The 24,057-nt window shown below is 39.4% G+C and overlaps 1 protein-coding gene across 1 annotated transcript in view; it reads right to left on the bottom strand.

Moving 5' to 3' along the window:
- The window catches only part of Galnt3 (polypeptide N-acetylgalactosaminyltransferase 3), a 39,902-nt gene that overhangs the window by 4,578 nt on the left and 11,267 nt on the right, over positions 1-24,057 (bottom strand). The window contains exons 2-9 of the mRNA XM_051167152.1: positions 20,486-21,109; positions 16,297-16,469; positions 11,773-11,922; positions 9,792-10,026; positions 9,232-9,349; positions 7,571-7,771; positions 5,090-5,221; positions 4,825-4,926 (exon numbers count right to left, since the gene is read on the bottom strand). Coding sequence (XP_051023109.1) covers positions 4,825-4,926; positions 5,090-5,221; positions 7,571-7,771; positions 9,232-9,349; positions 9,792-10,026; positions 11,773-11,922; positions 16,297-16,469; positions 20,486-21,000 — 1,626 coding nt within the window. The 5' untranslated portion in view covers positions 21,001-21,109. The remainder of the gene's footprint in view (positions 1-4,824; positions 4,927-5,089; positions 5,222-7,570; positions 7,772-9,231; positions 9,350-9,791; positions 10,027-11,772; positions 11,923-16,296; positions 16,470-20,485; positions 21,110-24,057) is intronic.

Below are 24,057 nucleotides of genomic sequence, written 5' to 3'. Positions count from 1 at the left end.
AGCTGAAAATACGGGAGAGACATGTCACTCAGAACTTGGACACATGTTCTTGAGGAACTAGTAGCTGTCATAAGGCTGTAATTAAAAAAAAAAAAAAAAAAAAAAAAAAAAAAAAACTGCATTGGATCAGAATATTCCCAAACCCAGCCACATAATAGAAATACTTTGCATTCAAAAATAACTTCATAAATACTGTTACCAAGGGTTATATATCACAAAACACCACTAAATGATCAAAATGGAAGGAAATGAGAAAATGCTCAAGTTAAATGAAGCTTCTGAATTTGAGTTCTCTATGAACTAAAATTAGCAAAGTAGTTGAGGGTAAATAATTGATTAAAAAGAATATGACTGCTCAAATGTTAGTTGAACAAGGATGAGGCCAGTGGACATGCCAAAGTGGACAGGGTAAAGCCCATGAGGCCTCACCACTACACAGAGAACTAGGCAACCGAGGAAAGCTGGGAGCGGGGGTGGGGGGGGGGTGGGGGGTGGACTTTCTCAAGGAAGAGCACACCCATTGGATGTCCAGTGCCATACACATACAAGTAACATTCTACAGAATAAACAGTTATATTTAGGAATAGATACATATATATGCATATAAATATATATATATATATATATATATATATATATATATATATATATATATGCATGCAGTCATAATTAGTGACAATAAAAGCCACGAATTGGAAGGAGAGTGGGGAGGGGTATATAGCAGGGCAGGAAGGAACAGGAACAATGTTAGTTATATTATAATCTCAAAAATAAAAAAAGAACAAGTAAAAGATGTAATTAGTAACTGTGTTAGGATGACAGAAGCCAGAGTCATCTTAAAATATAAACCAGACACTATTCTCTTGATCAAAAAGCTCTTGATGGCTTCTGTTGAATTCAGAATCAGATCCATCTTCCTTAATGGGTCTGCAGAGCTCTGTACAAGCAGGTTCTTTATCAAAAATCTCTGACCTCATTTCCTTCTCTCCTTGCCTAGACCACTATGTGCTGGCCACACTGGCCTTCTGTGTCATCTGCAAACGTCTGCTGCAGCAACATGGCTGCTCTCACTCAGCCTTTCTCTGATGTTCTCCCTGAATGCTGGAATCCATGTAAGATGACTGTCCCAGAAAAATTTTTGACTCAAAGTCTAACCTCTGCATCCATCACTCACATTATCACAATCTGCCCTGTCTTTTTTAGCACCCCAGAATATATGCTTATTTTTCATTTCTTATGGAAAAAATGCTTCTGTGACATAAGCTTCCCAGGGTCAGTAACTGTCAATTCCTGCAACAGCCCAGGTTGTATCATGAATGTAAACAAATATTTTTTAATGACTGAATTTCCCCTCCCCCCAAATTTCTTAACAACAGCCTACTCTGTTGATAGTTTTAAAATAATTATAATTCTATATAAAAATATCTCCTTGGAAAAGATAATAGAAAAGTACACAAAATAATATACACACTATATTTTAAATGTCTAAGTATTAACAATCATTGGAATATATTTATGAATGAGAAAATAAGCATATTGTTATTACAAAACAATGTAATAATTTATATAACTATTATTCTTATATGCATATGTTTCTCTCTACCAAACACACTAAAATTATATATGTATATGTATATATATATATAATCTGTGTGTAGGTATATATAAGTATATGTGTGTATGTACGTACGTATGTATGTATGTATGTATGTATGTATGTATATATGTATGTATGTATGCCTGCCAAGAGCCACCCTGTTCAGGGAGCTCACTAGGCATGTGGGCTGTCTAGGAGGTGATCTGGTGTTTGCAAGGTCTTATACCACGATGTACCCCAAAACTGCTTCCAGCCTCTGACATGCTGTCAGGAGCCATTGATTTGGGAAAGTCCAGGAGGCATGAGAGATCTCTGGAGGTGATCCGATATTTGCAAGGTCTGTATTGTGATGTACCCCAGAACTGCTTCCAACCTCTGACTACCCTGTCAATTGTGCACTACTGCATCTCTCTGAAATCTGGCATTAGAGCCGGGCATGGTGGCGCATGCCTTTAATCCCAGCACCCAGGGAGGCAGAGGCAGGTGTATCGCTGTGAGTCTAAGGCCAGTTTGGTCTACAAAGTGAGTCCAGGACAGCCAGGACTACATTCATGGCCAGCCCGGTCTACAAAGTGAGTCCAGGATAGCCAAGATTACACAGAGAAACCCTGTCTCGAAAAACCAAAAATAAATACATCTGGCATTGGTGTGAATTGTTAGCTTCTGGGTACTGACCAGCTCTGACGGAGCAAAGTTCCTAGAGGATCTTATTGAAGATGTACTTTTGTTATCCAGATGAATTAATCCCTGATTATGGAATTCCTGATTTGGCCCAAATAGTTTTAAAAGTTAAAGTTAGTTTATGGCTGCAATAAATACCTTTGTGGACCTCCAGATGCCTCACTTAGGATAGCCTACCAGCAGATTTGTGGCTTCAGATAAGCCTCCACCGCAGATGGCACCACGAATCCTGGTATTTGACCATAAATATAGCCAAATTTGTTTAAACTCCATGTGAACCTATATGGAATGATGTTACCTAGAGATGTCTGAATTTACTCTGTTTCTTAGAATGAAAGACAGACAAAATTATTGTCCTGAGCTCATAATAAACTAAGAGATAGCTGGACAATGTATAGTCAGGTCCATCCTAACTGATAGGTTGTATACTCTTGTAAGTTTCAGACCCTGTTAACCTTAGACCCTGCCAACCTTCGTCATTTTGAACTCGCCATGAACTTATGTAATGGATACATAGATAAGAAATGTTTAGATTTAAAGCATGTAACCTGTTGTATTTTAGAATTCATCTGCTTTTGTGATTAATTGTACTCTTCTGACTATGAGGTAATTCCCTTTTCTCAGAAGTATATATATATATGGGCTACAATAAATGTGAGCAGGAGAACAAAGGAGAAGAGAAAAAGGAGAAAAGGAGAAAAGGAAGGAGAACAAGAGAGAAGTGAAGAAGAACAAAGGAGAAAATGAAGGAGAACAGAGGAGAAAAGATTGAGCAGCTTAACTTCACTGAAGTTAAGACGCCTGACTTCATCCACCTTTTCTCCTGGTCCTCTTCTCTTGAACGTATGTGTGTGAGTGGTTTATTTTCTATCTCTCTCTCTTACTTCTTATTTCTCTATAGATTAGCAAATAAGTTAGCAGACTCAGGGGCATCAGCCTTCTACGGCTAATAAGCCTAAGTTTACACCAACTTATTGGAGATCTCCGCAAAGAGGCCTATCTACAGATCAAAGAGCCTCCTTTTACGACCCAGTGCAGTTTCTAGCCAGAAGCCGCTTTTACAGCCTCAGCCATAGGAAAAAAGGTGGTCAGTTTAAGTTCTCCTCAGCCGCAGTACAGCCAGTCCCTAGAGAAGAAACCTTGGGCTCTTTTTCCCTTTCTCTCCTTTTTCTTCTTTCAATCCTGATCAGTTGCCTGAGCCATCAGCTCTGGTCACCCAAGAGATAAAGTAAACTAGAAGGGCATCCGCAATCCAATACCAGAGAAACTACCCTGGACCCTCTCCAGAGCACCAGCCGGGCATTAACATATGCCTATGTGCACTCTCATCCCATTTCAGAATTCTCTGACTGCAAAGGTCCTTAGCCAGCTCTGGCTATTTACTTTATACAAATTACTTTATACAAATAATGACTGAAACAACATTAAGCTGAGTGACTAGGAAGACATGTCGAAGTAGACTGCCCAGGAGGCACATAGATCCTTTTTTTCTAATACTGATACTTTCAACGTCCTCTCAAAGCACGTACATACAAGTAAGTACCAGTATGTACTGCTGTGAAAATCCTGTACCAAAATGTAGGCAATTCCCAGAAAAAAGGAAATGTTTTTCTTTGTCTGTCTTTTCTTCCACTCCTCTCATTTTGTCACCATTCCCACCCAACACCTCTCTAAGTCTTAACTCACCTCTCAGTGTAGACTCTAAAGTGCTGCCTTTATCAGGAAATCCATGGGCACTAAGTCTAATTCTCATGTGGTTTTATACACCTGTGTAGCACCCTGGATTCTTACGTTATACTGACTGTAAATGCTGGTTCTGTAATTCAGGTATTTCCCAAGGGAGTTAGGATTCAAAGGGATTAAGCCCAGCAGAGGCAGCACTCAGGGGTCAGTCAGGGAAGTTGCTAACTGATTGGAAAAAGTCTAATCCATCCTTGAAACGTAATGTTTTCTAGAGCTTTAGTAGGTCAGGTAGTAACATTTAACATTTGTTCTTAATTGGAAAAATTAAGTGAAAACAAAACAAGGATGTCAGTAATTTAAAATTAAATTAAAATATTTAAAAAAAAAAAAAAAAGGAAAAGAAATTATAGCATTTGGATGCAGAGTACTGAAACAATATCTTTGCCCCCAAAGGAACCTACAGTGCAGCTCTGCCAGCATTGACTCTGGATGCAATTTGCTATTACATTGAATACAGTCTTCATCCAGGAGCTCACAAAACACCCATACCAACAGTCATACCAGCATAAATAATCTACATTACACACACACCACACACACACACACACACACAATCAAATAAATAACATTACCCTGTTTTGTTTTTGTTTTGTTTTTTTCATGCTTCTTTTTATTGACCAAGTGGGTAACTTCAGAATATTTTCAGAGCCAAAACGAAAACCAAAGTAAATTACTCTATACCTTCAATATTACCTTGTCCACACCAGTTTACCTCAGCATCAAGCTGAGCTGCGACTTCTGAAAACCACACAGCACCTGACTGAAAGTGTTAGTGAAGGAAGGTCTCCCTAGGCAGGGCTCACCTGGTTTCCCCCGAGGCCATGGCACGTGTACAGAATCAAAGGTTTGCCTCCCTGGTTATTTTCACCAACATCCAGACATAAAGGTTGACCAACACTTTTAATCTAAGTAAGAGATTTAAATCATTAAAAAATTAAATTGTAGCGTTTTAATTTTTAAATTAATTCTAGTGAAGTGGCATTAATAATTAAAACTTCGAAAGCAATACATTAAAAGGTATGGAATGGAGTTTTTTCATGGGAAAAATGGAAACATAAAAATACTCACATATCCAGATATAAAAGGATTAAGGTCTGGCACATACACCTCTGGGTAAACAGTGTTCAGGTACCATGTGAAATTTTTACACTGAAGGCGTTTCCTTATTTCAAATCTTTTTGAAAGATCGCCAAATGATTTCTAGAAATAGAAGAGGGAATGAAGGTAACACTTAGTCCTGTGGGCTCCGATAAATACTTCAAAGGCTGCTACTTGATTTACATGTCGGTATTAAGCGAAGTTCTGGATGTAAACACAAGGTGGACTTCAAATACAGGCCACTCATTCAAGCAACAGGTGTGCTGCCTGCCTAGTCATTGGTGGTTTCAGAAAATCAAGTCACACGGGAGAGCTGACCAGAGGCTGCCATAAACTTTATCTGAGGACAGACTGTCTACAGAGCAAAGGTTTCTACCAAAATGCTGTGAGCATTGGGATGGTTATGGGAGAATTCTGAATTCATCCCGACTCTCTACTTTAAAATAATCTACATAGTTAGGTGTGAGGAAACACAGTGGTGTTTAGGAACAGTGCTAAGACCCAATGAAATCAATATCTCTTTGTAGTCAAATTCCAAAAGATAATCCCCAAAACTCCACAGCTGGCTGTTTTCTTTTCTAATTTAAGTGTTTTAATCTTAACAAAATTCCCGGCTGGACCTTGGATCGAAAAAGGCAATTTTGAGTTAATTGTATTTTATTTTCTTTTATTCTAAAGGGCAGGGAAGACAATTAAAAATACACTAAACTGAAAGATATTTGGTTTATGGGAAACATTTAGAGGAACTGAATTTGATACCTAAATGGATGAAAGCAGAAGTAATGAAGTTTAACAGTTCAACCAAAGAAAATACTTTCTTATGCCAATTTCAGCAAAACAGAATGACTCTTGGGAACAGAAATGTGTTCTGTCATAGGAACAGGTATTGGCTGGCTCACTTCATAGCTCCTCCATGGGTGAGAGGCAGAGTGTACACTTTATTTTAGCACCTTCCTTCTGCTCAGCCATGCAGTACAGGATTGCTCAACTTGTCTTAGTCATCTTTGGTTAAAAGAGCCCCAGCCTGGAGTAGTGTGTCCTCCCTACTGGCCTGTATAGGGAGATACTGGGGACCAAGGAAATAGGCGAAAAGATCTTTCCTGACTGTAGACGTCAATACACAGATGCCCGAATTCTGGAAATGCCTTCTCTAAGTTAATGCTGCTCCCTACAGACATGTCCTTAAACTGCTGGTTAATTCATCACTCCCATATAAAAGCTGATGGAACCAGTTCTAATGCATTAAGGGTCATGATTCCGCCAACCGCAATCTATGAAATGTCAATAGTAAGAGTAACATATGATTAGGACTTGCGCATGATAGCTTAGCCACAGGTATGGAGACCTGAGCTCAGTCCCCAGAACCGCATTATTCAAAAGCCACATGTGGTAGTATCAGCTTTAGTGCCAGCGCTGGAGGTGCAGGGATAGGGTGATTCCTAGGGCCCCCCCCCCCCCCCGTAGTCTGACAACCCAGCATTATTCCCAGAGCAGTGACCCTGTCTCCAAAAAAAAAAAAAAAAAAAAAAAAGGTGGATGTCACCTAACAGCAAAGATCACACAGGCATGTGTGTGCATTTGTACATTCCACAAGTGCATGTGTGCACATGTGCATATTCACATACAAAGAGCATCCTACCTCTGTTAGCACTTAACACTGCCCTATTTCACAGGCCCTGTGGGAAGTGGGCAGGATGTGTGGGTACTGTCTCTCTCCGGAGAGGGAGGGAGAAAGAAAACAGCAGGCACCACAAACTCCAGCCCAGACAGCTGGCAATCACTTTGTGAAGAGCAGCCTCCCTTTTTGCATTCTTAAAGGGGTGGAAGCTGCCAGATGCATCTCCTGCAGGGAGTTGGGATTTGAGGAATAAAAGCTGTGGTTCATTGTTATGCCACAATAAGACCCCATCTGTACATTCGACTTAAATGCCACTTCGAATCTCTATGAGTTATTCTTGTCTTTTGAGAATTTGGTTAAGGCAGTTCTACTTAGTCAAATAATATTTGGAGACAGTCACAAAAATATATTTCATATTCAAAGTAAATGTCGGAATTTTATAAAGCTATTTTTTATTTTATTTTTTTTTTTCTTTCAGGAGAGCAAACTAACATCAATAAGTTATACATTTACTATTGCTTTTTGTAATCATCATCATCATTAGTAGTAGAAATGTGTGTGTGTGTGTGTGTGTGTGTGTGTGTGTGTGTGTGTGTGTGTGTGTGTGTTTCCCAGGGATCAAATTCGGCCATCAAGCTTGGTTACAAAAGTCCATTTATCTTTTACAACGTCTTGATGGCCTGAAGTTATTTATTTTAAGGCTTAAAATTTAAAAGCTTACCTGCAAAAATACTTTGTAAATGATTTCTTTTAACTTGAGGTGATTCAGGCAAAAGGACATATAAACTTGGAGTAGTTTTTACTTGTCATTTCATAATTTAGCCCTCACTTACTTGTTTAACAATTTTTGCTGCATCTGTGTTTCTCCTATAAAATATTTCCTTGTATTCATCCATCCAGACTTCTGCAAGGCGAACTTGGTTACGAGCAATCACCTGCGTGCCTTTTGGAAAGGTATGAGGGCTTTTGCTGCGAAAAACATGTCCAACAACAGAGCAAGGCATAATCTCCAACTGCCCACCACATTGCCACACCTGATAATTAATGATATTTGTTTAAATTTACAGTATTTTGGGGGGAAACTGTTGCTTTAAGTTTACCTTTAAGATATTAATCAATACACAATAGAGATTTATTAGTCTTTCACAACTAGTCTCTATGCCAGATGGAGTTATGTTCTATAAACGTAAACAATAGTTTTGCTAAATGCAGTGAGAAGCAGGGAACAAATGAATATCTTTAGAAAGCTTGTTTACAAAATCATGAGTCTAAGTTCTTCATAAAAACTTATTTCAAGTTTTCTTTTTGGCCAATAATTATACAAGTGATCTAATATGCAGAGAGAAACAAGGTCCTGCTGTGGCTCACCTCCCCCTTAGGCACATGGTCACTTGCTCAGACTGCACACTTTTTTTTCTAAGAAATAAAGTAGCCTTCTAGGTGCAATAGGACCAAAACTCTGTTTACTTCTAGAATATACAAATGCGCATCGAAGAAAACCATTCAAGAAACCCATTATTACCAAAATAGAACCAATTACAGTTTCAAAGGAGTCGCTCATCATACTAAAAAGTCAATACCTGTCTAGAATGTGTCATCTGAGAGCTCACAGTAGTTCTAAATAAGATGCCTTAAGGATTAGTTCTGCCATCAGTGATCAGTAAGTAAAAGACTGAAGATGAAGTCATGCTTAGCAGTGGATGCTAGGGCTGAGACAAATGGTCAAACCTCGTCTTTTCCTCACTTAAAGAAATCAGATGGCTCAGAAGTTCAGTTCAGCAAACTGCACTGAGATTCAATATGTGCTAGGGCTGGAAACACTAAGGTTAAGTTTTAAAAGATCCCTGCCTTAACAGCAGTTTCAGAAGTGGCTAAGGACACTACCACCACTATGCAATGGAGCCAGTAACAAAATGTAAGCCTTCTCGTTCCCAGATCTTTGCCTCCCCACATTCCAATCTAACGGACAAAACGTGAGTGGCATGATTACCACAAAACGGAACCCAAGAAGTTGAATATATCAGGCACATTTCATGACTACTAAAAGCCTTGTTTTGTTTGTATTAACTTATGCATTATGGAAAGAAGGAAAGCAGCTCTTATGGTGCAAAGAATTTAGTCTAGTCTGCTTTGCAGTTATAAATAAATGTTTTCCATACTGATTCCCTTGATAATCAACTCATTTCCTGAAGCACTAGGTTTAATTATATTTATCTTGGCTGGAATTCAGTAGCTACAAGTGCATTAATTGGTGTTACTGCCTGGACACAGGAGTTTAACCGATGCCTCTTGTTACACTGGCAACCATGAATAAATATATCAAGTTACAACTTAAACAGAAATAGACCCATGGCCAATTTTCCAGCAATTACATTATAGAAAGCACTAAATATATAAAGACGGCACACATCTGCAATAGTTTGTATGAGTCGGTCAGAACACAATATATTACATTGTTTGACATGCATGCTATGTTTAATCTCTATAAACTTACTCTGAATGACATTTCTATATTTTCACCTCCCCAGATTTCCATTTCTTCATCATAACTTCCAATATGCTCAAAATATTGCTTTGATATAGAAAAAAGGCCTCCTGCAAAGGTGGGGGTCCTAAAAGAAAAAAGTCAAATTTCTATAATTTCATACAGAAATTAAACAGGATGAAAGAAGCCATTTAAAGAACTAAAGTGACATTATAGACAAAGAGATATTAAACTTAAAATCTTATGTATATAATAAATAACTAAAAATTCTTCAAAGGCAAGGTTTTGGGGTGGGGGGGGAAAGTCCTTAAAAATGATCTATTGTCTCTCTCCTTAACCTGTTTTAATAATTCTCAAACTACGATTATGAAGACATGAGAATTCACCTCATCTTACTGGCTGCTCAATTATGTCATGCAGAAGAGCCTAGTACATTACGAGTCTATATAGAGAATTCAATTTGCTGTTGCTATTAAGAATTATCACATGAGCAACTGCTGTGAATGCGTATACATAGGCAGCCTTTGGCGCTACGGTGTGACTGTGCGGCATGGGGACAAGCAGCTTACTTAATTGGGTAGGTTTCGTCTTTCCGTCTTTGCTTCTCATGATCAGGAAGTGATTCCCAGCCAAAGGAAAGGCTCCAGTCAAAATTTCCACGGTTATGGTTGCTTCCGTATGGAGAAGGCTTGTTGAACTCAAATGTATTTAGATCTATGGATGCAATATCTGGACTCACCACTGCAGTGTAGTTCTCGGCTATTCTGGCCAGCAAAGGTTCCAACCAACCATAGAAGCACTCACCTGCACAAGGCAGAAGCTACTGTCAACTTAATGCAAATGCTGGAAGATTTTCTCTGATACTCCATGAAAGCTTATAGAGAAATTAGAAGGGAAAGATTATCTGTGTCTTGAATATACACACATGGGCGGGTTTTTAAAAAATTTTTATTAGTTATAATGGACAGAAATAATATATTTACAGTACACAGAGTGTTCTGATACATGCTAAACATTTGCTATGATCAAGCTAATTAAGACATCCATCCATCACTGTGTGGTGTGTGCATGCGTGTGTGTGTGTGTGTGTGTGTGTGTGTGTAGAGGATGAGATCTGTTTCTAGCCCTTTTAATGTACACAACCCAGTTAAGACCTATAGCCACCCCACTGTACAACAGACCTCTAAGAGGAGGGATGTTTTAAGGGCAATGGTGAATAGAGTAGGGTTAAAAAGAAAAATTAAAATAAGGAAAAGTTCTTCTAGAAGGCAATGACCATTTTCTCCTAGAATGGTAGATGGACACTAATGCATTTGCTGTCCTTGAAATGGAAGCCCCTTTCCTTTAAGAAAAGGCTATGAATCAAGTTAACCTTTGCACTGAACCTTAAAATTATTCTAAATTAAGTAAATTTATTTTCCTCCCCATGACTAAGGCATAGTAACTAAAACCTTACATTCTCATCCTGGGTCGTAGGAGAAATCATCAAGTTAGGATATTCTGAATTTAGTGGCTGGAGAAAAATCATTCGAAGCTGCAAACAGTCCTGATGGAAGTGGGGCTGGGGCAGGGAGTCCCATAAAGGTCAGAATCATGGTCTTGGCCACACTGTACTACATCGTACAGGTGAGACCCTCATTAAATTAAATTAGGCAGTCATGGCTCAGAAGGACCATTGTCCAGGAGGGGAAGAATTCCAAGTCAGATCTTACTGAGATTTTGATTAAGAAAAAAAAAAAAAACTAGAAAGTAGGATTTTCCTTTGGAAAACACCTCCAGCTCTCTAATCACTTTTCAAATACTAGATTAAGAGAACAAAAAGCAAATCCAAAAGTGTGTCAGTAACAGTTGGTGCATGTTCAAACCAGATCCCGGTGAAGCGTAACGGAAGAGCTGGGCAGTTCAAGGTCAAGTATTCATAGGATGAGTAAAACTCCCAAAGCTTACAGCACCAGGGACTCAGCAGTTTAGGACTGCCTAGCATACCCACTGCACACTGCCTCCAAAGGACTTTCAGAAGCTATAAAACAGTGCCACTGAAAACAACGGGAGCACAGAGAAACACCTCAATAGCAACAAAACTAGCAAAGACTGCAATATTCATAGATTAGATAGCAGGATACCCTGTACTAGGTAGAAGAGTTTCAACAAATCTTCACCAGGGGAAAAGAAAAGACTATCCAAGTTAAACATGGCAGTATTGAGGCAAACTTTAATGATAGTGCTGATCATATTTAGATGCAAGTTTAAACTGACAGTGTAGGAATGAAAAGAGCGTGGAAAAATTCCTCTTGCTCTTCCTTTTCCTTAGAGCAGAAGGAATATCTGGTTCCTAAGCAAGAATCAACCCAAGGAAAGCTGGGCAGTGTACAGTGGCCAGAGTTCTATTTCTGATGTGCGTATGCAGAACCATTAGCTGCTTGGCCTGTCATGGCAGCATTGGTTAAACAGGCTATTGAGGAGAATGCAATTAGGCATCTAAAGAAAACTAACTTTCAAATGAGGGGGAGTAGAGGGAAAGCTACAAGCCATCTGTACACGTGCACTTACAGTGAGCATCTAAAAATGTGAGCGTCTCCGCAGTTGCTACTGCTGCCCCTAGCAACCGAGCTGTGATGAGGCCTTTTCGTTCTTGTTGTCTGACTATTTTCACTATAGAAAATTGTTTTATATATTCCTCTAGTTTTTCATGCAAGTAGTCTGTAAAGAAGAAAAAAATTAGAATTAACTTTCATTGATATTTATTTTCATCCATAACATCTGAGAGCTAAGGCCTGCCGTTGACCCTTCTAATTTCACGGCAACATTTGCTCATTCTGCCAGTAAGAGAAACATTATGTTACCTGTCTTTGAGGGAAATGAGACTATGTACACAAATTATAACTCCTGTATTGCCTAATGCCATAACTTGTATTTATTCTGTCCACTTCATAAAAATACAGGCAACGTGTCAGGGCCGTGGGAGAAGCCTACAAGGAGCGGACCCTAGGAGTTTAGAAAGCTCACAGAGAGCTGAGCCAGGGACTATGAGAGACAGAAACACAGATTTCAACTGAAAATAAAATATTCAATAAATCTTTAAACTGGTACTGAAATTTGAGAACCATAACAAGAAATCCCAGACCATCAGGGTGGCTCACTAGCTGTTAGGCAGCAATCACAACAGCTTAATATTCAAATGTCAAGAAAAAGGCAAGTAGGGGTGGTGCTCAGAGTTGTAGTCGGTTGGGGATATTTCTACTATCAGCACACGTGTTAGGTGTCTCTTGATTTCTTCCTCAATAAAACACAGAACTAAAAAGAAACATGTAAGCCAGCAGACAAAGCTTTAGTAACAGACATAATTTAAGACTTTATACATCTGAGTTTGGATGAGACAGGTAAGAGGCAAAAATTGAGACAACAGGTGATAGAAAACTGAGCCAAATCAGTAACGCGTTTTTCATATTTTTAAGCATCTTCACTCTATTCTTTTGCCATTACATTATTTTTGTGGTGGTGGGTGTTTTGGTTTTGTTGTTTCTTTCAGGCATGGTCTTGCTACACAGCCCAGACTAGCCTTGAATAGAATTGTGGTCCTCCTGCCTCAGCCTACCGAGTTGCTGAGATTACGGGTTTATCCAACACATCTAGCTTGCCATTAAATACTTGAATTCTTATTAGTACATAATTCAGTTTAAGTGGCCTTGTTAGGCCCAGAGCACAGCGTCAAATACATGGAGAAAAAGGGAGAAAGTAATCCCCTGGGGAGTGTGTTTGCTCCTGGCACATTTTAATGGCAAGTGCAGGAGAGTTTGGCTTTAGCTTGGATGGCACAGGTGTCTTCAGTGATGCAAAGGGAAATGTGGCTGGTGTAAAGGTTAAGGATTCATTAACAGGATGAGATTCTAGGAAGAACACTCCAGGAAAGAGAAATCTAACCGTTACCCTCCCATTGTCGCATCACTATTGACTTAACATTTTAACTCCTTGTAAGTACCTCAGGGATAGTCTCCTAAGGACAAGCAAGATTGTATTATGCCAACATGCAAAAATCTTAACATACCTTTAAGTGACTGGTAAATTTCAAAGGTTCTCATGTAGATTTATTCACTGAAGTTACTACAGATCCTTTCAATATGCATCCCTCCTTTTTTAAAAGGGATGGAGAGATGGTTCAGAGTTTAAAAGAATTGGCTGTTCTTCCAGAGGACCAGAGCTCAAATCGCAGGACCCACATTCTGGCTCAGAACTGCCCAATGCCACTCTCAGGAGTATCTGACGCTCTCTTCCTGCCTCCTTGAACATTGCATGCATGTGGCGTACAAACATACATGCAAGTAGAACACCCACACTCAAAAAATGGAGGCATCATTTTTCTTAAAATCTGAAGTATCTTCAAATTTTTATCTGCTCCCGACATTTTATCTAACCCACATTCCTTTTTGAGGATATAAATAAAAACGTACACCAACTCAGAGATCCTGGGCTAGAGAGACATCCCTTTTAACTGCTTGGCCTTAGACAGGTTATTCTGCCTTTTCTATACTTCAGATCCCTTATCTATCGGGAGGGCATGGCAGAATTAGCAGCACTGATGACTATCAGGAGAATGAGGAGAACACAGGACCTATCAGGTACACCACTCTAGTACAGGTGTGTGTGTGTGTGTGTGTGTGTGTGTGTGTGTGTGTGCATGTGTGTGTGCGCGCGCGCATGCCTGTGTTTGAGATAGGTGTGTATCCTATGTTAGCTTTGAGCTCCTGAGCCTCTCTCCTCAGTCTCTGGGTGCTGGGACCACAGGCACTCACCACCATTTATGGCTTTTTCACAGCTCCTTACACCAGAGAGGTGCTCACTAGATAAGTTTCAGATTGGATGCAGTGAGACAAATTATACTAGCATTCAAGCATGAATTCTGTTAAGAAATCAGCCCAAATTTATTGTCAAGTGCTTTTTAAAACTATAAAGGGAGCAAGCAGGTCCTTTAGCTGAGAAGTCATCCTTCTGCACCCTTAGCTAGAGGTGGAGGGCAGAGTGAGTGACCCTGAGTGACTCAAGCAGTGATGCTGTGGGGACAGGCAAGATGAGCCATTGGGAAAATGCCTAGCTCATCAAACAGAATTTTCTGAAGGCAAAAAGGGGGACAGTGGTAATTGCAGTATCATTTGAAAATGTTAAGTTTTAAATTGGTATGAGCCTAACGTAGTTAGGTAAGCCTTATGTTTATTTTGAAAGTTATTAGGAAAGATGACAAAAAAGAGTGCCTGAAACAGGAAGATGAATAGGTATATTTTCATTCCCATGTCCTTTCATTTAATGGCTGTTTGAGCTTTTAAATAAAAATGCAGTTTTCAAGGGAATGCTTACTTGTAGTGAATGTGCCATGCCTCTATTGTCTCACTACTTGGGACCATCAAGCAAGAGAATAAACCATCTATGAGAGAACATTCAAGAAATCAAAAGGGAAAAGCATTTCAATGACTACTTTAGTGGCTTTTTTTTTTTCCAGGTAAACTTATAGGGGACACAGATCTTAATCCAGCGTGACTTAAAACGCTCTGGCTGTTGTCCAGCGAGACAGGAAGAACCACAAAATCGGATTAAGCAGCAAAATACCAGTTTGCTACAATTCCGTGCTAAAGCCAGGTATTAGTGTCTAACTCTATGTCCCCTTTCTTCTCTCAGCCCACTCTGCTCTTGCCTGTTTGTTCCTTTGCTGTAGCCTCAGGCATTAGCTGCCACTGCAGGCATGCAACACCCCATCTCACTTATGGGAGTCTAACTTGAGTACAGAAGACATCAACTATAACACTTCCTCATTCAAAGACTAGGTCTCATGTCAAAAATCTCTGAACTGGGCAACTCCCCCCCCCCCAAACGTTTCTCTATGGAGAGTACACTCACTTTATTCACAGTGTTTAAATGGAAGCTGTGGAAATATTTAGAATTGTATGTACATGAGATAAGGCTAACAGTTTCATTTTATGTCAACTTCTTATCGTGTCTGGAATAAGGATACATATAATGTAACCTGTTGGGTACTTGCCCTTTTCTTTTCCTGAGCATATAAAATGATGATGCACATAACAATGTTTTGGATTTGATGAGGGCATGTTGTACCCATTTTACAAATAAAGAAACAACTAAAGACACGGGATTAAGCGTTTGGGAATCTAACTCCAAAGCTGTGTTTGCTTAGGAGTAAAATTTGTAAGCCCTGAAATAAATTGTTTTGTACTTAAGATAACTATAATTTTGAAAAATTAGAAAACAGAATATTTGTTAGACTTTTGATTCCAATTCAAAATATCTAACAGTGTCTGCCTTATAATTGTCAGTAGTAACAATCATTTAAAGAACATTGCTAATTAAAAAAAAAACAATACTGAATTATTTTTTCAAAGCCTAGATCTGGAGCCACACTTCCGTGATACAGCAGTTGCGTGCCATACACGAAGCCTGTAGTAGCTCCTCAGCACTGCAATGGGGAAAGTGACCCCCAAACCAGAATTGAATGATACCGTGGCATTAGGTACTTATGAACCTCACCTGTTAGTTATGGCACTTAAATTGATTCCTTCACATTTAAAAACAACCCACTTATGTTCCAGTTCTAAATCCTACAATGGGATGCTTCACAGAATCAACAGCACATTAATTACACTCACTGTAGTTTTTCTTTTTGGTGGTTTGCGAGTAATGGCGCCATTTAAATTTGGTACAGCATTGTATTACCCCCCATTTTATCAATAAAGAAACTGAGGCCAAAGAGTAAGTAACTTAACAAATTCACAGAGCTGGTTAAGGCCAGAGCTGGGGTTCCAGCTCAGCTTTACCTCATGCTCACATCTGAGCTCTCAACCACTGCGCTCTAGAGTAGAAGCCATATATCCAAAAGCACAGCTAGAGACCACAGGCACAAAGTCTCACAACCCAAACTTGTCAAACAGGACATCCTAAAACTCAAATGTCACCACTCGTCACACACCACCCAAGCCCTTGCAGGTTGTAAGATGGCACACCGATGGCACACGGCCACGCAGTCTTTGGACTTGACCATATGGATTTACTGAAAAGCATATGCTTTCTTACCATCTACACTAGCGTCATCCACCAAAATGATTTCCTTCAGCAGTATTGCAGGTGAAGAGTAGAGTACACTGTGGACAGTTCTAAGCAGCGTGGACCACGCTTCATTATGAAAGACTATTATGACACTGGTGGTAGGCAGCGGAGGGCAGCGTTTAAATTTTTGTTCAATACATCTAGAAAAAAAAATCAAAGAAGCAGGAGAACAATTATGACTTTTATTGGTTTATTTCACCATTGTTACACCATTTCTAGAACATTGCTAAAATAATCATCATTTAATCACTCCCACCCCAATTGACAGCAACTGGGTTTCTTCCTATACGAAACTATCTTAATAGCATATAAATACAACTAGACTAAGCAAAGCTCTACAAGCAGCTCATTCACCCTAATTATGTCCATTGTTACAAATAAAAAGAGTTGAGTTTTCCAAACAGTCTGATTTTAGGAATAACTATAACTTATAAGTGAAGCAACTTGTAAAAATCAGAATTTCTAACTACTGTTTGATAAAAACCAAAGTATTTTGTTTTCTTGCCTAAGTTACCAAGTTTTCTTATTTTTTATTTAAACTACCTTCATTAATCAAATACTCAATTTTGCAGACATTATTTTAAGTTAGATGTGTCTTTAAGTACAGGATGTGTGTGTATCCCAAGATATTTAATCAATTTATTTATGGACTCAAAATGGGAAACAAGCTCACCATAAAACCTAGGTTCTTATGATCATCAAATGTCCAGTACTGCTTACTTAACACCTGTGTTAAGGAACTCACTCTGATAATGTGCTTTACTGTTTAATTAAGACCTGTCATTTTCAAGTTGCCTTTTAACATGAGACATTTAGAAAGTTAAATACCTACACACCCATGCTGGGCCAGTCATGATGGTACATGCGTCAGTACCAGCACTTGGAAAACAGAGGCAGGTGACTCTCTGTGAGCCGGAGCCAAATTTGGTCTATATAGCAAATTTGAGGCCAGGCAAGGCTGCATAATGAGACACTGTCTTTTAAAATGAAAGTCTTGTGTATATAACCATCAGTTACATTGATGTATATACGGAAAGGACTCCTAAGTGGTTTTGACTTAAGTAATTAGTGTTACCATGAATTACCTAAAAGCATTAGTTACAGATTGTTATCAGATTCACTACTGTAATACTGTCTTCCTCAAAGCGAATCTTATTAATAAACTAATTAAGACAGCAGGGTGACAGTGGCTCAGTACAGCCTCCAGCCTTGAGATGCCAAGATTATCAGTCACCAGCCTTTAGAGTGGAGGTGAGGAAATAGTGTGGGCTTTACAACATCGGGGCATCAAATTAACCATGTGTGATCTGTGCAGAAGACCAGCTGACCAGGTAACAGTGTCTCTAAGTCCCATAATATGTATCATGGTTGTATCAATTTGGGCAACAGACTATCATTCTCCTACAGGAGAACATGTAGTTCATGAATAATCAAACCTTGCTGCTCACACTCAAAGGTAAGAAGCAAGTCGTTTACTTGTTGAGATAAAACCCAACACACTTTGGTGCCCTGAGTGGCCAATGCTCCAATCACATCAAGTTCCCTCGCGAAAAGCCTTGTAGCAATGTGTGTGGGATTCTTTACCAAAAGCAGGTCAGCAGGGTGGAATGTTTACGGACGAAGAAAGACGTTAGATCAGAAGGGACCTGTGAAAAGGACATGTCAGCAAAGCTGAAGGGAAATGGGAAGGGAAAAAAAAAACAAAAAACCAAAAAAACCGCACTATTGGAGGTAGAATGCCACATAGAATCACAGCCAGTTACTTTTTGTAAATTGAAGTTTGAATATATACTGGGTAAAAATAACATACACATGCACAAACACACTTTACCATAATGACACAGAAATAAATTACTAAATGTAAGTTCATATTTCAATACATAATAGTTTATAAACCAACACAAATGCTAAGTAAGTAAGATAGCTAGAAATACTCCATGGCATGGTATATTCTTATGTTATAGGGAAAGAAGAGAATTTGGGGGTCAAAGATTTTTATATACCTTTATTTGCTATATAGTCAATTAATACAATTAATTTATATAATACTAAAGATGTGCTGTATAAAACTTCACACACACACACACACACACACACACACACACACACACACACACCACACACACACATCACTAGTAAAACATTATCAATTAAACTGTGAAGAATTTCCTTCTGTTTAAGTAAGCCAGGATTTATTTGCTTAACAAATAACTACTAATGCGAATTGGTAAAAATGATACCAATGGGGCCACAGCAAAGTGCTGCTTATATCATTAATGCAAGTGATAAAATTTCTCAGTATGACTATAAACTGCAATCATTTTGAAATAATGTATATAGTAAATTTATGCTAAAAAACCAATTCCTATAATTTAAAATAGTGCAATCAAATAATCTGCCACAGAGACTCTGTATTTACTGTAAGGCAATTTGTAAAATTCAGCATTTAGAAGACACTTAAATTATCAATCACTTGGCTTTAGGAGAAACTAGACCCACATGACTGATGAGCCTCAAAAAAAAAAAAAAAAAAATGCTAGTGAGTTTTTCAGAAAATGGGGTTGTGTTAATACTGGTATATTCAAAGTAAGAAACCACTGGACTTAGCTGGGCAGTGGTGGTGCACATTTTAATCTTAGCACTTGGGAGGCAGAGACAGCTGGATCCTGGTGTTAGAGGCCTACAAAGTGAGTCTACAGAGTGAGTTCCAGAACAGCTAAGGCTAAAACAGAGAAACCCTGTCTCAAAAAACCAAAACCAAAACAACCAACCAAAGCAACCAAACAAAAACAACTGGCCTTTAGCACCCACCACAAGCAGTGGAGAAGAAGCTCTCCAACTCCCCCCAAAATAACTGCTGTTAATGTGCTCGGATGGTTTTTTTCTTCCTCGGTAATTAAATTCCTGAACACTATTGAAATTTGCTAATGCTAGAATTAAAATGCTCATCTTCAGCTGATAGTAACTGACATCTCAATGAATAAAAATTATACTTAATGAGTTTTTATGTGAATTGCTTTTCAGTCATGCATTTTCCCAGAATTAGTAAAATGTAATGCTACATCTGAATCTATGGCCACATGAGAAGACCTCTGCAACACCAGGATATTTCTTAGAGCAACAGTTTCTTCCCACATTTACTTTGAAGTGATGAGCAACTTAGCCTTGAACTACACTGATGAGAACAGAGTTACCTACATACACGCCTGCAACATCAACATGCAGGGATGCACGGACTCATGAACAGGGGTTCACAATCACAAATCTGGCACAATCTGAGAAAAAGAATAAACCCACTTATAAAAGTCTGTATTGTTTTGAGTCAGTGTCAAATGTAGTGTTAGAACCAGAACAAAACAAAACAAAACAAAACGAAAACAAAAACACATACAGAAGGCACCAGTTGCTTACTGTTTGCCTGTCTTGTGCTCTCAATAATTCTTGATGGCTCGAGAATGCTAGAATTCATCTCACCGCTTGCCATTCAAATATAGCATTTGGACATCAACTTACAGGTAGCAAAATTGTTAAGTCTGTATAGTTGAGACGGGTATGTAAATGACACCACTTAATAATAAGGAATATTTGTTTCCTGGTAGTCTGGGGTGGGGGTGGCAAGAATGAGCAAGCAGGGGTTACTTGCAACAACATCCACTCTTAGAATGCACAAAATGCAGGGAATTCAGAGATATATTCATGTCTTGACAGTACTCACAAAGTATGTAACACATTTTGCAAACCAATAAACTACCTAATAGCTTCAAAATCTTGGCACATTTTAAAGATCATTTCCATCAGATCAGAGAGATGAAAACAACCCCTTCACCTCCTCCTACGTTTTCTATAAAAACCATCCACATCTTCCTAAATAGATAAGGAAATTATGCTACTTAAGGAGGCGAGAAGAGAATGTCCCTGAGTTCCACATCAGACCTAGAATTCCGTTCTCTAATTCAGAAGAAACATTTCATGTCCTCACTGCCAAACCTGTAAGAGCTATGGATACTCTACCTCAATAATTATAAACAAAAACAAACAAACGAACAGCATTGGCTGATACTCTGCTTCAGAGTGCCTAAGAATGCGCCTGCCTGACTTAACGCCTCTTCCATGAACACCCTGCTGACAAACAGGAAATGAATATTCTTCAACATACTCAGGCGGTCGGGTGTCAGGTCCAAGATCCCGGTGTAAAGAAATCCTGTCACTTGCAAAGGCATTGAAACAGTGCTTCGCTTCCCCGCGTTCCTTCTCCTTCTGCTCCTCCAGGCTGAGGCGGGTGATTTTAAACGCCTTGCCAGAAGCACCAGGTGCATTAGAATCCTGAGGTGGGCGGTCAAGGACAGGTTTCAACTCGGCTGCAGTATAGTACCCTTGCAAACAGGGTCTCTCAGGGACATCTACGCTCTGCTTGACGGGCGCTCCAATTTGCATCTTTGGCATTGCGTCTTTAATATTGTTTACAGCTTCAAGCATAAAGTCGAACATTTTGTTTTTGTTTTTCAAGGTTCTCTCCATCTTTAATTCCTCCTTGGAGTATTGAACACTTACTTCTCTTTGCATTAAAATCAAAACTACTAAAAAGAAAAAGATGACTGCACCAAGCTTCCAGAACTTTTTATGGTAATGTCTCTTAATGTGCAATTTTACTAGTCGTTTTAGGTGAGCCATCCTGACATTAAATGCTTGTTACTTGACAGATAACAGTTATGTTTTCCTTTGTTACTTATACTTTTTATCATAGATTTGCCAGTAGAAAGGTTTCTTTAAACGGAAATACCTATAAACAGAGATGACAGACAGTATTAGTAGTGACTCTTTCCTAGAGTCAAGGTATAATTCATTACTTCAACCAACAACTGAACATGAGCTGCAAAGTACTCTTATTGTTTAAACAACAAACAGACGTCTTCCCCTCAAGAAAACTGTACTTTAAGAAGAAAAAAAATTTGCTAATTGATCCCCATCTACTGGGCCAGTCAAAGAATAAAACTTTTCTTGCCAGGAAAAACCAAACCAAACCAAACAAAACACCCACATATTTTGTTAATTCTGTCAAGAACTACTATATATTATATACACAAAATACTGTATTGCAAATATATTTTCAGATTTATAAAAACAATGTCTTAACTTGATAACCAAGGAGTCAAAGGACTTCATTAAATGGGGTTATAAGCAGGGCAGATCTCAGAGGAAAGTGAAGTTCTGCTCGCATGCACTGCCAAAAATCCCAACAGTGACCTCCCCCCACCTTTTCTTGTGCTGGGCATTAACCTGTGCAGCACCACCACTGCAGCTAAGCAAGCTGATCAAGCAGCTTTACCAGGAAGGCAGCTGGCTCTCTCCCCCTAGACATATGCTCACAGTCCTGCGAGTCATCTCTCAGGAAGACAAGCAAGAACATTTAAGGCATTGTTTTCAGCAGCTGTTTTTAATAGCCCCCATAAATAAAAAAGTCTTAAAAGTACAAGGAGAAATGATTTAGCCTTGCTTGAGGTGTCTCCGGGCCTCCAGGGTTTAAAAGGAAAGAGCTGACTTGATGAAGGACTACTTGCAATTAAGTGTGGGAAAAGAACACGGGCCTCACTAGGACCTAACGTGAACCAGCGTGAGTCGATGACAGCCTACATTGGGCTGGAAGTGGATTTTCTTCATGGTGCTTTAAAATGTGTTACGTAAAAGGGCTCAGTGTGTGACTCCCTGCCATGCACCATTTAGCCACGTCATCAGTAGGGGGCGGAAAAAAGGGAAATTGACTCTTGTCCCCCAATATTTACAGAAAATGTCATTTGTGACAGTGAAAACTAACTTGGGCACTTTATTCAACATACGTTCCAAGGTTATTTTAAAATTTAGAATGAGAAAAGCAAGTTAACTTTGGCCCCCAAAGATACCTCAATTATGATGTCTGTTGCTCATAAAAGTGTAATAATTATGGGCATTTCTAGCTTTAGGAGTTTAGTGTTGGAATGAAGTGACTTATCAGGTTTTCACTTTAAAAAATGATTTATTTATTTTTGTTTTATGTACACTGCATGTGCATCTGTGTGAAGTTGTCGGAATACCTGCAGCTGGAGTTACAGACAGGCGTGATCTGCCATGTGGATTCTGAGAACTGAACCCGGGTCCCATGAAAGAGCAGTAATCCTAACCACTGAGCATTTCTCCAGTTCCTTCACTTTTCTTTAAAAACTTCAGGTAGTTGGATCATGTCCTTTGTGACAAATATTGTTCTAGGCTTGACCATAGCATTCCAGATAACCTTTACCCTCGGGAAACAGGCTGAGTGCAATCAAGGTAATAAAGGGCAAGCCAATAGGCAGAACAGGGTCATACGTCCTACGGGAAAGTGCCCAGGAATAACTGCCATGGCTGAACAGAATCTTGGAAGATAAGAAACTTTAACATAGATTGACAAGACGCAGGTGAAAGGTAGATGGCATACTTAAAGGCTCAGAAGTAAGAGAGGCCACGGCCTGAGCCAGGTACAGAAGAGGAAGAAAAGCACAGGTGGGAAATGGCAGGAGATGACACAGGGACACTAGGTTCACAGAAAGGCTGAACACCTAGGGAATCTGGAATTTACCCCACAGCATTTGGTAAGAGAAGACTAGGAGCCAGGCAGTTACAGTGACAGGCAACAGTTTGAGATTTGCAGGGACCTGCCTTTGGGCATTCTAGAAGAAGCTATTCAAAGAGAGAAACAGGTTTCCAGGACTGGCTAGGTGCTGACGAACAGTGCTGGCTTCAGAAGTCGGGTGCACTCTTTTTTTTTTTTTTTTTTTTTTTTTTTTTTTTTTTTTTAAATATGCAGCTGAGGCCAAGATAATTTTGAGCTGGCTTCCTGGGACAAAGGGTAGATAGCTGTCTCCACAAATGACCAATTGTTTCAGACCTTTGTGCAAGGCTTGGAAAAAGTTTGCGGCGTAGTGACTTAGGCTGGGAGAAAGCAGCCCTCCCTCCTGCCCAAGTCAAGCTCTGGAAAAAGGAAGGAGTGGAAAGAGGCCACCTCTAGAACAGCTGTTCCCTGTAGGGACTAGTACTAGGCAAAGCCACGTGATGAGTTGAACAGTGGCACAAGTATGTTCATTAAGAGCCCTGAAGGCAGGAAGGGAAGGCCCTGCTTTCCTCAGTGTCCTTGAAGCATTTTACTGACGAGGCTGAACACTGTACCAGATGGCACAGGAGGTTCTTCCCAAAATTGCAGAACAGGCTAATAATTAAAGGATACGGACAGTAACTTGCTAAGGAGTAAAGGCTATCCTTGGGACTATTTGGCCTTCCCCATCCACTACAGGGCTCCATGGTGGTTTCTGTAGAGTAGGACCAGAGCAGTGGACTTGACACATTAGGAAGGGAAGCCCATGTGTATACAGCCTCTATTCTTGTACACTAAGCCAACTATTGACAGCCATGGGGAAGGCCTCGGGTAGCTGGGGAGGTCTACTGACTGACATCCATGGGTGTCATTCTATCTACTTGATCATTAAAGTCTTTCTCTTGAAGTCAGAATCTTTTGGTGGATTTAGATGAGATAAACCTTTTCAGGGGCTCTGCCCCTTCTGAAAGACTTAAACACATATCCTCAAATATCAGCATCACAAGTCTTCCAGGCTCAAGTCTTTCAAGGCACCAAACACACAAACCATTAGTAACTTTCAGGAAGTCAATAAAGACCTATACCCCTGTCCATCTTTCATCCTAAACACAGTAGACAAATACAAT

This window comes from Acomys russatus, chromosome 24, assembly GCF_903995435.1.
Source record: "Acomys russatus chromosome 24, mAcoRus1.1, whole genome shotgun sequence".
In the NCBI taxonomy this organism is placed as follows: domain Eukaryota; kingdom Metazoa; phylum Chordata; class Mammalia; order Rodentia; family Muridae; genus Acomys; species Acomys russatus.
The sequence above is the reverse complement of the archived record's forward strand: the minus strand, read 5'-3'. Positions and strand labels throughout refer to the sequence as shown.